Source organism: Muscardinus avellanarius (assembly GCF_963383645.1).
Source record: "Muscardinus avellanarius genome assembly, chromosome: 6".
Classification (NCBI taxonomy): Eukaryota; Metazoa; Chordata; class Mammalia; order Rodentia; family Gliridae; genus Muscardinus; species Muscardinus avellanarius.
In genome coordinates this window covers 27664474-27678977 of record NC_137791.1, presented here as the reverse complement: position 1 = coordinate 27678977, position 14504 = coordinate 27664474, and the positions used below count along the sequence as shown (strand labels likewise).

Sequence of the window (14504 nt, the reverse complement as noted above, 5' to 3'; positions counted from 1 at the left end):
ATTTGTTACATGGTTCAAGCTGCTTGGTACCCACTAAGTTTATCAGTTTGGTCCAATGCCTCAAGAAGTTATACCTTTGAAAGAATAAATATGCAAAATATATTTATATAATGCAAATATTTAAGAGTCCACCTTAGAGTACTTGAATGAAAGAAATCCACAAAATGAACTACATATTGTATAAAATTAAGTAGAAGAGAATTTTATATAGAGTTTTGGAATGTCATCATTCTCACATCATAACCACACTGACTATGTTTTTCTAAGTGTCCTAACATGTGTTTTTGTTTCTGAAGTTTCTATGTACCTTCTTGATCAGCTAGGCTGAATGAAAATACTGACAGTGGCTGGGCATGGTGGCGTACACTAGTAATCCCCGCGCTTGGGAGGCAGAGACAGGAGAATCGTGCAGGTTCGAAGCCAGCCTCGCTGGGTTAAGAGACCCTGTTTCCAAATAGAAGTATATAAAAAAAAAAATAGCTCTGGGAATGTAGCCCGGAAGTAGACAGGCTTTCAGGAACCTCAGTACCACAAGAAGGAGGAGGAGGAGGAGGAGGAGGAGGAGGAGGAGGAGGAGGAGGAGGAGGAGGAGGAACTGACAGAGGAAATTAAGCTCCTGCATCAAACCCCTGAAACTGAGATGAGGGATAGATAATGTGTCTGTTTGGTGTCAAGACCAAAAGATTGAAAATGAGAGGTATATATCATTTTGATTGTATTCCAGTAAGATTCCCATTCATGGATGAATTTTAATTTTGAGGTTGGCCCAGAGGCAAGAACTTTTAAAAGAAAGGAAACCACGAAGTCCTGTATGATAGCACTAGATTAAATATATGGGATTCCTTCCTTCCTTCTTTCTTTTCTTTTTCTTTCTCTCTTTCCACTGGGGATTGAACCCAGGGCATTTTACTTCTGAGCTACACTCCCAATCCCATTTCCTTTTTATTTGGGAACAGTCTCTTTAGGTTGATGAAAGTCTCACTATATACTGTTGCTGTCCTCAAACCTGCCATTCTTGGTCTCAGCCTCCCAAGTACTGGTAGTTCAAGTGTGCACCACCATGCCCAGCTTAGGTTATTTTTCTAATATAATCAAGTTAAGTGCTGTAATTTTATCTGTGTAATACTGTGCTGAAGAGTTTTGTTCTTCCTTTGTGTGTTAGAGAATAACTGTGATATCTAAGAAAGTCCTGCTTATTAGATTTCTCATAAAGAAAAAGGCAGCACAATTAGGGTCTCCCTGTCTCTGCTGTTTTCAAACTCAGGGCCACTGAAAAATGGCACATGAGGCTGAATATGCTGATAACACACAAAGTAGCTGATTGGGAGGGACTCCACTGGTCAGAAATAGAGAAAAAGCCAAGCGTGGTGGCGCACACTTGTAATCCTTGCACTTGGGAGGCTGAGACAGGAGGATCGCGCAGGTTCAAAGCCAGCCTCAGCTACTTAGTGAGGTTCTCAGTAACTTAGTGAGACCCTGTTTCCAAATAAAAATATAACATAGGTCTGGGAGTGTAGCCCAGAGGTAGAAACCCCTTGGGTTCCACCCCCAGTATCACCAGAAAAAAAAAAAAAAAAAAAGGAGAGGAAAGGGAAGGAAAAGAAAAAGAAATCGAGAAAAACTGATTCTTAGTTGAAGGTTGCTATACTATTTGTATCTTAAAATGACCACTCAAATCTAACAATTTATATTATCAAAAGTAGCACAATTTTGTGGTAATGGGGATTGAATTCAGTAGCATTCTACCTCTAAAACTACGTCCCCAGCCCTATTTTATTCTTTATTTTGGAACAATGTCTCACTAAGTTGCTGAAGGCTTCACTAAAGTTGCTAAGGCTGGCCTCAAACTTGTAGTCCTCCTATCTCAGGCTTGTAGCACAATATTTGAAGTATTAGACATGGCTTCTTTAACCAAATTAAACTGATTTTTTAAGAGCCCAAACTTTAGTTAAAAAATTAAACATTATAAGTATTTTACAGGGTAAATGAAAAATACCACCAGAAAAAAGATCTGTAAAACATCTAATTTTATATGGTCTTCAAATTTGACGACCCACATCCTGAACTCCACAACTCACTTGGTTATATATACTGCTGCTCCCCAGGTGGTGTGTGCCCTCAGGGAATGCTCACTAAATTTCTTCTGGCCTTAAGCAATGTATAATTAGAAAGAAAAGTCTGTGGCCACAGGAGAGTATATCCTGTATAATTCATTCCAAAGCCAAATACAGCAAAATATAGGAAACTGCTGGTGTTACCAGCTATCTGGCGCGCGCGCACGCACGCACACACACACACACACACACACACACACACACGCACACACATCTAGTGAAGTTCACTAGTTGCAGCAGCTACTAGTGTTTACTATTACACACACCATCTGTGTTCAGAAGGGTCTCCTCTACCACTCATTACCTTCATGTCTATTTCAGTGCCATGTATTTGCTGAGCAACCGTTTTGATGATCCCAATGACAATATCCTGAAGTCCTTCTCTCTCTGAGTAGTAGTGCAGGATGAGTCCTTTGCCCTTCTCTGCATCGGTGCACCTAAAGGAAGGTGCACGCATACCTGGGTAGATGGTTGCAAGGTGGTCATGCAGTGCATCAAGGTTCTGCAGTAAGGAAGAAAGAGTGACCAATAAATAATACTTCCACAATGACAAAGGACTTCAGAAAGTAAAATATGAAAACAAGGCTCAGAGCTGAGTTTAGCTGCAGATTGGAAGGGTAGACATTTCATTGGTATCCCTCAGTCTCCTCACTGAGATGTCAGAAGACAAATACATAGGAAATTAAAACTAAAATAATACAATTAAAAGAAATATTTGGTGGCTATTAATAGGGCATTTTAAGAAATATTAAACAAAGGGCATATGAAAAGAATGCCTAAACCAAAAAAATGGGTATAGTTAGGTTTAGAGCAAATATGGCATTATTTCAGGATTTTAGGGTAGTTGTGTACACACACTGCGATGAGCAATGGGAAATGCACAAAGCCATCACCCTCCTACTGACACTACAGTCTCCAAAGTTAATTTTATTTTAAAACTGAACATCAGAATGGTAAACATATAAAAACATAAGCACATAATTTTGTGGAATAATATTTTATTCTTTATTCTGAACCAGGGTCTCACTAAATTGTGGAGGACCTCACTAAGTAGCTGAGGCTGACCACGAGCCTGCGATCCTCCTGTCTCAGCTTACCAAGTACTGGGATTACAAGTGGGTGCCACCACACCAGGCTGGAATAATAGTTTAGAAATTAAAAGCATGTTTTAGAAATGAAAGGAGCAAGTGGTGGCATACACATTTGGGAGGCTGAGACAGGAGGATCACAGTTCATGGCCAGCCCCAGCTACCTAGTGAGGTCCTTTACAACTCAATGAAACCCTGGGTGTTGCTTGAAGGCAGAATGCCCCTGGGTTCTACCCCAGTACTTCAAAAAAAAAAAAGCGAAAGGAATATAATTTCTCCATGTTCTTTAGCAGTTTCCAAGGTAAAAATTCATGGCAAACCTGTGAAAAAATTACCTTTTGAAAGTAAAGTCTTGAAAAACGTATAAATTGGCCAGTGACTACAATAGTTATTTTTTTCTATTCTTGTAGCCTTTCCACTAATTTAGAAGATGCCAAATTCTCCAGCATATTAGATAACTCATCTGTATGTGAAATGGATTTGTAACAAGATTGTAAGAGTGTGTGTTTGCCTGCCTGTGCGTGGTACAGAGTACACCTGTAGCCCCAGGTGCTCAGGAAGGTTGACACTCTGACCCAGACACATACTTCAGTGACCTCCTCAAATGGATGACTCTGGTGTCTTTAGGTTGCTTCCATCTACAGTGCTTTCTGTTTTCTTCCCCACAATCACACCTGTTAAAATCAAGTCAGGCTAGTTCTTAACAAAAGCATCACTTCATCCCGATTGCCCCTAGGGGCTGCTATTGCCCTGTAAAGCTAATCCAGTAAGGCAGATACCAAGTACCAGGCAGTTTACATAAAGTATAAGCCCCTGAATCTTATTGATTTTTTTTTTTTTTTTTTGGTGGTACTGGGGTTCCTGGAAGCCCTTCTACCTCCAGGCTACACTCCCAGACCTATTTTTACATTTTTTTTTAATTTTATTTTATTGGTGCACTGTATTCATACATCATAGTGGGATACAAACTTTTGTAGACATACATGCACACATCGCCCAGTCAGCCCCCACCCGATCCCCATCCCATTCTCTCCCCATCCCTCCCTCCCATGCTTGGCTTAGTGGTTGACATCTAGTATTATAGCAATTTATCCAAAATTAAAAATGATAATCTCACATAACAGTTTCATTTGTCTGATACCAAGCTTTTGATGACTTAAAGATAACATTTCAATATTTCTTTTTGCTTTCTTTCTTACCAGAGAATATTTTTTTCTTTTTTTTAGGTGAAACTATCATATATTTATTTTTCAGAAAAAAATCTATCCTGATATGGAATATGGACTCTAGATACCCAAAACAATCTCGAAGCAAAAACAAAGCTAGAAGATGTATATTTTCTGATTTCAAACCATATAAAGCTACAATAATTGAAACAGTGTAGTACTGTTCTAAAGGCAGATATATAGACCATTGGAGTTAAATACAAGCCTAGAGCTAACTTCTTCCCTATATTGTCAAGTTATTTTTGACAAGGTTTCCACGAAGATTTGGTGGTGGAAATAATAATCTTTTAACTAAATATTGTTGAAAAATAATAATTACATGGAAAAGAATAAAATTGGACCCTTACCTAATCCCACATACAAGTATTAACTCAAACTAGATAAAAGACCTAAATATAAATCTTAAGACTATAAACTTTTAGGAGAAAATCTGGGTCATAAAACCTCACAACATTGAAATTGGCAGTGATTTCTTGGATATGATTTCAATGGCACAGGCAACAGAAGAATATACAAACTCCCTAAAAAATAAAAGAAAATATTGTATATCCAAAGACAATGTAAACAGAGTTAAAAGTTACTAATAGAATTGGATAAAATATTTCCAAATGCTATATCTAAAGGTATATTAATATTCCAACTAGAAATCCTAAAAATTAACAACAATAAAGGCAAACAATACAATTTAGAGATAGGTAAAAGACTAACATAAATAATGAATCTCCACAGATGGAAACAGGGTCTCCTAAGCCAACGCGCGCGGCTGGCTTCAAACCTGCGCGATCCTCCTGTCTCTGCCTCCCAAGTGCGGGGATTACAAGCGTGCGCCACCACGCCTGGCTTATTGATTTTTTTTAAAAAAGAGGTTTATTAAAAAGATAGGAATACAGAAAATAGAAATACAGAAAATAGTTACAGCCCCATGCCAAAATGGCATGAGGGGGGAGGATGGCCTGGGCCAACTCACCACTCCCCTCTTTTTTTTTTTTTGTTTTTTAATTTGGTTGAACAGTACAAAAACTTCTTCCTGTGACCAGTTATTCTCCTGGATTTCTTCCCTAAGACGGCTGCTTTTCTGATTGTTGAATTCTCTTGCACTTCTAGGCATGAGAATAATCTTATGCAGAAAAATCTACTGAAGAAAAAAAAAGTCAAAGAATTTCCTTTGTATCCTCTTTTCCTATAAACTCAAAAGGGAGCTTGTCTGCATTTAGAACATTTGTCTGATGTAGTCAGTCACAGGTACTTTGTGGGGGCATATTTGAAAGAAAAAATTGGACTCGACAGGTATTTAAATATTTTTTCATTTTCTCTTTGTATAATATTTATAAATTTCATGAGTCAATATGCCCACATTACTTTTGCATCCATCTATTTTCATCTTGCATCCGATGTTATTAGAGCATTTCTACACACAGTCAAGTCAGGCAGATGCAGCAAGGAATGGACCCACTTTTCTTGGCAGCAACCCTGGTGCCAAGACACACTGGGCATGAAAGCCAAGCCTGGTACTTGATGGTCACTGAAGGCAAGCCCGGCACCCTAGGTGTGAGCAGAGACATTTAACTCTGTAAAGATGCTGCCAACATAAAGGCATTAATACTGATAATAAAATGCCACGTTAATTTATCAATTAAAGGTAAATGGATAACAAAAAAGCTGAGTAAGAATGCTAAGTGTTTTAAGTCATCTTGTGGTTACTAACTCTCCAGAGATTTGTTGTTTTATTGAATGTTCTACTAATTAAATGGACAAGTAAAGTGCCTTTCTGGAACATAAAAGATTTAATACCACTTAATGTGATATTGATTTTCTTTAGATAATATCTAACATAAAAATACTCTTGGGATTTCTTCAGTTACAGCTTTCTTTTCCTGGTTTTACTCTCAAAATTGAAGTGATTACCACATCCTGCTCATTCTACAAAATGAGATTAATATTGAAAATTAAATTATTTTCATTTGGGTGCTACTATGTTGACAATAAATGTGCCATCTCCATATTAGGATGACAATTGTTGCATAAAACTCAAAGAGCTACAAAAATTCCCCATAATTGCTGAAAGAAAACCATTTTACCCTATTTTTAAAATATTCTTTTAACTAGGCATGGTGGCACAGGCTTATAATTCCAGTACTTGGGAGGCTGAGTCAGGAGGATCACAGGTATAAGGAAAGCCTCAGAAAATAGTAAGACTCTCATTAACTTAGAAATAACCTGTTTCAAAATAAAAATAAAATAGGGCTGGGTGTGTAGTTAGGAGGTAGAATTCCCCTACATTCAATCTCCAGTCTCACAAATAAAATATGCTTTAATGGTGCACTGCAATTAGGTATCATAGTGCTGATACATACTATCTAATCAAAGTCAATTATTCATCCGCATGGCTATAGCTGGAGAATGTGTTTCATCTCAATGCATATACTCTGTTTCACTTCTAAATATAGCCCTATGAGCAAGTATAAAAATAATTGTGTTTACCAATTACAAAGAAGGGTATACATACCTATGAAAGTCAAACAGACAGGAAAATATGTAAATATATGCTTCATTACAAGTAGATTTCCAGGAAACAACAAAACAAACCTCAAATATGCTTGTTTTCAATCTTCCCAGGATTGTAAATTTTAATAAATCAAGAAGACAGGGAGTAGGTCCAATCAGCTACTTTTTAGATACCAAAAAGGTTACTGTGAGGTATGAATTCCACTTCAGAATGTTTTGATATCATTTTGCTGTTTATTTTTTTTTCTATAAGCACAATGAACACACTTTACCCACTCAGGAATTCTGCTACTGGTAATTCCAGTTGTTACTAGCATTTATCATTTATAAAAGAAAAATTAATTCTGATATCCTGAGAAACTATACTGTATTTCCTGATTTAGCACACTCCAACAATTTAGGAAACAAACATGTTTATTATTCCTTTGAGAAATCCTTTAAGGTAACATGTTTTTAAAGATCTTGGAGAACTTCAACATAAATGCAAATTTTCTCTTTCTTCCATGCATACCAAAAATAATCTCATACATATTCACAGAGACAAAGTTTGCAGAAATCCACTCCCTCATTGCCTCGCTTCCAGTACATCTAATCAAAAATTCCAAATGATCCATGGAAATGGATATAGTAACACATTGCCTTGAATGTTCAGAAGAAAGAAGATTTTAGTCTCACCAGAAACTTCTTCCTTGTGTACAGGGAAAGGGGAGTTGTCTATGGTGAGAATACTGCAAATACTGCTGAAGTTTAGATCTAAAAGAAATTCTTAAGATCTCTCTCTCTCTCTCTCTCTCTCTCTCTCTCTCTCTCTCTCTCTCTCTCTCTCTCTCTCTCTCCTCTCTGAAGCACTGCATCACCATTTTTTAAAATGAGAATCATTCAACTTGAAAAATGTTTGTTGAGTTTTATAAGAATGCAGTTGATTTAAAATTTAAAGATTGATGAATGAAGCAGCTCAGATTCTGCTGAGCCCATGTGTGAAGGCATCACACCAGCCTCACTGCAGGAGGGGTGGGTAGAGGGTGGCTTGGAGGGAAACACACCAAGACTTCTATGCATGAGTGTTTGCATGACTTTGAACCTCTATCATATATAATTACAATGCATCAATAAATTGATAAACATAACTTGAAGGTCAAAAATTTAAACAAAGAAGACCTAAGTGAAATGGCAAGCCCAACCCTAGGTTGGAAGAACAAAGCACACAGCCTAAGATCAGAGAATGAGCACGAAGCTGGTGCTCTGGTCACACTTTTTCTGCCTTTACTTCTGGGAGTTGTTCTTGAGAAACAGTCTCCCAAAGGAAAAGATAGAACTATTTTTGAAAGAAAAATGGAAGGCCCTCTTGAAAAGAAACTGTACCAGAGTCCCTAAAATTATTTAAATAGGAATAGGTTTAAGCTATATACATTCATCATCACTACCCTTTCAAGATACATATTTTAATTACATATGAAAGGAAAATATTCAAAGAAATATATATGTGTAAAGCATTCTGCTTATTCTTGTTAAAGAATGCTGAGACAAGATCCCACATATATAATTCCACTTCTGACAATGGACCAAATTGATGTTTCATAAAATTGTGAAAATGTACAATGGTATTTAAAGAGGAAAGTCTCCCAGTTCTAAAATATTTATTATTTTTTTTCCTTTTAGGTCTCTTTTGTGTGTGCATGTGTATGTGTTCATGGAATTGGGGATTTAATGTGAGACATTCTACCTCTGAGCTACATCCCTACCTCTATTTTATTATATATTTTTTATTTTGAAGCATTTTTTTTTATTTTATGGTATCACTAAGTAGCTGAGGCTGGCTTCAAACCTGTCTCAGCCTTCCAGGTAAAAGAATTACAAGTATGCATCACTCTGCCCAGCTTCCAAAATACTATTTATCTTCTTACACAAGTCTTAAAAACACTAAGTCTTTTTTGCATCAAGTTTGAAATTACAGGCTATAAAAAAATGATGTTTTGATGCTGAGAAAAGAGTTTCTTTTGGAATTCAGAAGTTAAAAGTAAAGTGAATAGAACTTTCTTTTCTAAGAAATATAAGTAACTTAGGGGAATATTAGAATTTCACAGATGTTCAGGAAAATCCTTATATTTCCCAAAATAACCCTGTGTACAGACATTTGTGAATCAGATCAGTCATCAATCCCACACTATCACCGGTGGGCTGGTCAAATGGCAATGTTGTGTTTTCTAAGCCAAAACTGGGAGCCAAGGGAAATGGAAGAAAATCCCTTCGCAGGCTCACAGAGTCACTGGCTAAGGAGCTGGCCTATATGTGAACTAGGTGAATGGGATAAACTACCAATCTGCTACCATACCAAGATCAGACGAAGGGGCCTATGTCTCTGGAAAACAAGGAAGAAGTATTTAAATATTCAGAGGAGGTCCATGTGTGCATTGAAATAGGCCCATAATTTAAATCCTAACTGTTCTCTAAAACTGCATTTACCTGTTTATTTTTCAGTATTTAAGCTGGCAACCATAGATGCTCATTTCCTTCCTTCCTTCCTTTCTTTCTTTCTTTCTTTCTTTCTTTCTTTCTTTCTTTCTTTCTTTCTTTCTTTTGTTCTTTCTTTCTTTCTTAATGTGGTACTGGGGATGGAATCCAGGGGTCTTCTACTTCCAGGCTACACATTCAGAACTATTTTATATTTTATTTAGAAACAGGGTCTAAGTTGCTAAGAGCCTCACTAAGTAGCTAAGTCTGGCTTTGAACCTGCAAGATCCTCCTATCTCAGCCTCTCAAGTACTGGGATTACGAGCATGTGTCACCATGCCCGGCTTGATGCCCATTTTTATTCCTTTTAACTTTGTAAAATTCTTGGGGAGACAAAGAATCTATAATGTAATTGAGCAATGCTGCCAAAAATAGATTGGCTGTCCTGTTTTGGGTTGACTTGGCTCCCATTCCCAAAGGTCAGATAGGATCTTATCAAACATGGCTTGCCCAAAGCCCTTCACTGATTGTACAAGTGTGTACATGTGTGCTAACAGACATAAAAAAGAAGAAAAAAATAATGCACTGAGTACTGTTTCAGTTATTGATTGTTGGTTATGAAACACTCTAGGACTCAATGGTTTGTCTGGCTGAGTATGGAAGCCTTGCTTTGAGTTAAGGTTGGATGGAAGCTGGGCTGGAGTCACTGGAGTCCTCTATCTGGCTGGTTTGCCAAGATGGGCCAAGATGGCTCACTCAGATGTCCATCCAAGAGCACATCCTTATTTGTAAGTTTCTTATGGAGCTTTCCCAACCCATATAGTCTCTGCAAGGCTTTAATCAATAAACTAAAAGCCTCAAATAGAAATTTACATAGAAGATACATAGAACCATATTTTTTACTTCTAAGATTAAATGAAAAAACAGAGAAAAGAATTCTTGATGAAATACGGTCTTGTATTTAAAACAATATATTGTTTTTTGTGGCAATGGGGAGGAACCCAGGGGCATTCTACCTCCAAGGTATACCCCCAGCTTTATTTTAATAAAATATTTTATTCTTTATTTTGAAATAGGGTTTCACCAAGGCCTCACTAAGTAGCCAAGGCTGGCCACGAACCATCATCCTCCTGTCTTAGACTCCCAAATACTGGGATTAGAAGCTTACACCACCACACCTGCCCAGCTAAAACAATATATTCAATTGAGTGAAATATGCAAAAATCTGAAAACCAAAACAAAAATGCCTTCTTTTTCGCTTTTTTATAAATCATGTTTTGCTTTATGAGTTAATTATTTCAGTGAGGGAATAAATCCCAAAGACTTACTTTGATCAAAAATCCACAAACTGATGGTTTCAGAGATGTAAGGAAAATCATTTCCAAACCATGTAATGGCTAGAGAAAATTTCTAGAAAGGTTCCTATAAAAATATTACTTACAGCTGGGTGTGGTGGTACGTGCTTGTAATCCCAGCATTCTGGAGGCTGAGACCAGAGGATCACGGTTCATGGACAGCCTCAGCTACTTAGTGAGGCCCTCTGCAACTTAGTGAGACCCTGATTCAAAATAAAGAATAAAAAATAGGGCAGGGGGTGTAGCTCAGAGGTCAAATGCCCCTGGGTTTCATCTCAAACCCTCCCCCAAAAAAAGAAAAATATTACTTACATTTTATTACTGTATCTTCTTAGGGTTGTAAGCTACTTTTTGTTAGTCTGAAAGTGGTTTAAAATAATCATTATGTAAATTTTTAAAAAATGAATGTGAAAGTGTAAGAGAGATTGAATGTGGGGTCACGAATTTAATTTTGGAAGCCAAGTCTTTCAAAGGGAGAAGACATGTTAATTTCCATTGTTTAAACCAACTAATCAAAGGAAATGATAAAATCTGTGGGAGGAAAAGATATTTTTCTGGAACTTAACCACAAATAATATCTACACTGTGAGTTTTCAGTTATAGACTGTAAAAAGGAATAAAGGGATTATTCACTAAAATAGTCAAATTTTTAAAATTTTAACTTATAAGCTATAAGTAGTTCAAAATTAACTAATTTTTGGTATGATAAATGAATTAGAATTGCCCAGCAAAAACATGGTCAAATAATCTCTCATGCTATGACTTCTGTTAGTATTTTATTATTCTCTGGGAGCTTCATCAGAAATATCAGAATGAACTGTGTCTCAACAGATTAAAACAAGTAACTTTGAAATTTAATTACTATCATTAACTTTACTTACCTGGAAAGGAAATTGCTTTATTGTGTGCTATTTAGTTCAATTTATGCTTTGTCTCTAAATAAAGCTATATAATCTCACCCTGAATTCATTATGTGTGTGTTGGGGGGAGGATTGTATCCAGAAGTGGTGTACCCTTGAGCTACAACTCCAGCCCTTTTTTTTTTTTTTTTTTTTGGTGGTGGTACTGGGGTTCCTAGAATCTCTTTTGCCTCCGGGCTACACTCCAAGACCTATTTTATACTTTTTTATTTTTGGAAACAGAGTCTCTTACAAGGGTACACCACCACACCCGGCTAACTCCAGCCCTTTTTTATTTCTTATTTTGAAACAAGTTCCCATTAAGTTGCTGAGTCTTGCTGAAGTGCTGAGGCTTTCCTTGAACCTGTGATCCTCCTGTATACAGTCTCCAGATACTAGAATGACAGGCCACCATGCCCAACTTGATTATCCTTACTAAAATAATTCATCTTATGTAATTAGTGAGTTTGCCCCTTATTAGTGTTTTCTTTATATAATTATATAAATAGTTGGTTTTATTTTTGTTTTTTCTGAAAATATTAATTCACCTCAGCTATACAGGTTGTATATGTAAAGATACATCATTAAGAGATTATGCTTTGACTTTAGTCTCCTGAAGTTTACATTCCAGGCCAACAAACAGGAACCGGCAATGCAGGGTGAGAACTTGTGTGTGTGGCTGGCGAAGGAGAGGGTGCTGTGCGAGCCTGAGAAAGTCTAGTCACCCTGACTCACATGGGGGGAGACTGGAGAGAGAAGTGACATCATCCTGGAAACAGCAGCTTGACCTGAAGGATGAATAAATAGGATTTACCTAGCTGAAAAGGAGAGAAAATAATGTCCCAGGCAGAGAGAAAAGAATGTGCAAAAGCTCAGAGGACAGAGAAAACCAGATAAATAAAGACTCCAAAGGAGGTTAAGTTTGGCTAAACTGAGGAAGAGAAAGCATAGATATGGGATGAGTGTAGATTCAAATGTCCTAAATATTTTATATTTTCAGTGAACAACAAAGAATTGTTCAAGTCTTCAAGCAAGAAGATGAGATATATTTTCATTTTATAAAATTCACTGGGGAGCCGGGCGTGGTGGCGCATGGTTGTAGTCCCAGCATTTGGGAGGCTTGAGGCTGGAGGATCACAGTTCCTGGCCAGCCTCAGCTACTACTTAGTGAGGCAGTCTGCAACTCAGTGAGACTCTGTTTCAAAATAAAGAATAAAATAGAATACTGGAGGTATAGCTTGGAGGTAGAATGCCCCTGGGCTCCATTTCCAGTATCAAAAAAAAAAAAAAAAAAAGAAAAAGAAAATTCACTGGGGTTATAGAATGAAGATATTGAAGATGTCATGTAAAGAAACAGAAAAATCATCCAAAGCAGAATTCTCAAAATTCAGCATTTAGAAAATACAACTTAAAGATCTAGTTGTTGCTTAAAACTAACAGGTGAAAAAAGAAAAAGAAAAACCCAACAAGCCCTTAATGTCTGTTTAAGATGACACCCTTTAAAGTGTTTCCTTTGCAGAGTCTCCAGCCTCTCACCTGCCTCCCCCACAAACCCCCTCTACCTATCACTCCCTGGCATTTCTCCTTTGTCTAGAGTCCCTCCTGTGTCCCAATTTCTCCCTACCTTCTACAAATGGGGGGAAGCATCTGACACTTCAATGGACATGATGTACACGCACAAACGTATTGATGCCAATCTTAATGGCATGCACAGGGAGGGTGAGGGAGGGAGGTGGCAGCCAGGGGGAAGCTCAGAGTGCTGCGTGAAATGTACGTCTCTATCACTCTGAACTTCCTCATGATATATGACTGCAATGAACCAATAATAATAAAAAAGAAAGGAAAAAAGAATCAAAGCCCAATTTGTCTTACTCCTTAGTGAAGGGTTGACATCCACGATGAATATTTGATTACCATATATAATTCAAATGTCAACTTTTATATGTAAGTTAGGATCTCTAAACAACGTACAAAAGTCAATTGTTTCATTTTTATAGTCACTTAAACAGAACAAGCTTCATTCATTGTATATGTAATTAGGCTAATCATAATAAAAATGACTACTGTTAAGAAGAGCAGCATTCTAACAAATTCAATTGCCATTAACACAAGAGTTTCAAAACCAGGGGAAAAAAGAAAACTGGATGAAAATTGGATAATATTGTTGAAAACTTCACGGTATCCTAAATTTCTAGCTTCCTCATTGCTCATACCTTTACACAGAGGGAAAATAAACTTGTTCATCTTCTAAAGATCTGTTGGCCACATTCTAATATGAAATTTTGAGCTACATTATATTCTTCCTCTACTGTTTTTGGTTTCTGGTGTATATTTAAACTTGCAACATGCCCCATTTCCATGTTGAATGGTTGGTGACTGACATTGTACTGGACACAGTGCTGCTCTGGGAGGCAGAAAAACACACCTACATGGCCGCTTGCTTTCTCACTAGGTCATAAGTTTTGCAAATGGTCAAGTGCATAAAAGTTAGAAACAAAATTAGTGAAACCATTTGAACATTTGTTTGTTGTGTCAAGATGGCCATTGAGAGAGAATGTTACAGTTTAGACAGAACAAGTTGAAAAGTCTCTAACAAAGTGACGGGAGTCAACAGAAATATTTAAAAGCTGGAATATATATTATAAAATCTAAAATCACAACATTCTTTAAAGTATCAAGCTTTAGTGCTTTTAACATGACCCAGTTAAATCTTGCCTGTATTTAAATTTTAATTTCAATATCTCCCGGCAGATACTTCATTTGGAAGCAGCAGCTATTTTTTTTTTTTTTTTTTTTTTTGACATCAGAGATTTAGTAAATCAGCAGCAGGAGATCGCAAGGCGGTTTCCATCTTGATATAATGCTG

The 14504-nt window shown here is 37.0% G+C and overlaps 1 protein-coding gene across 1 annotated transcript in view; it reads right to left on the bottom strand.

Annotated features, from left to right (window-relative positions):
- Positions 1–14504, bottom strand: part of GUCY1B1 (guanylate cyclase 1 soluble subunit beta 1) — a gene marked incomplete at its 3' end in the record, with an annotated part of 54274 nt that overhangs the window by 20468 nt on the left and 19302 nt on the right. The window contains exon 4 of the mRNA XM_080697159.1: positions 2419–2616. Coding sequence (XP_080553285.1) covers positions 2419–2616 — 198 coding nt within the window. The remainder of the gene's footprint in view (positions 1–2418; positions 2617–14504) is intronic.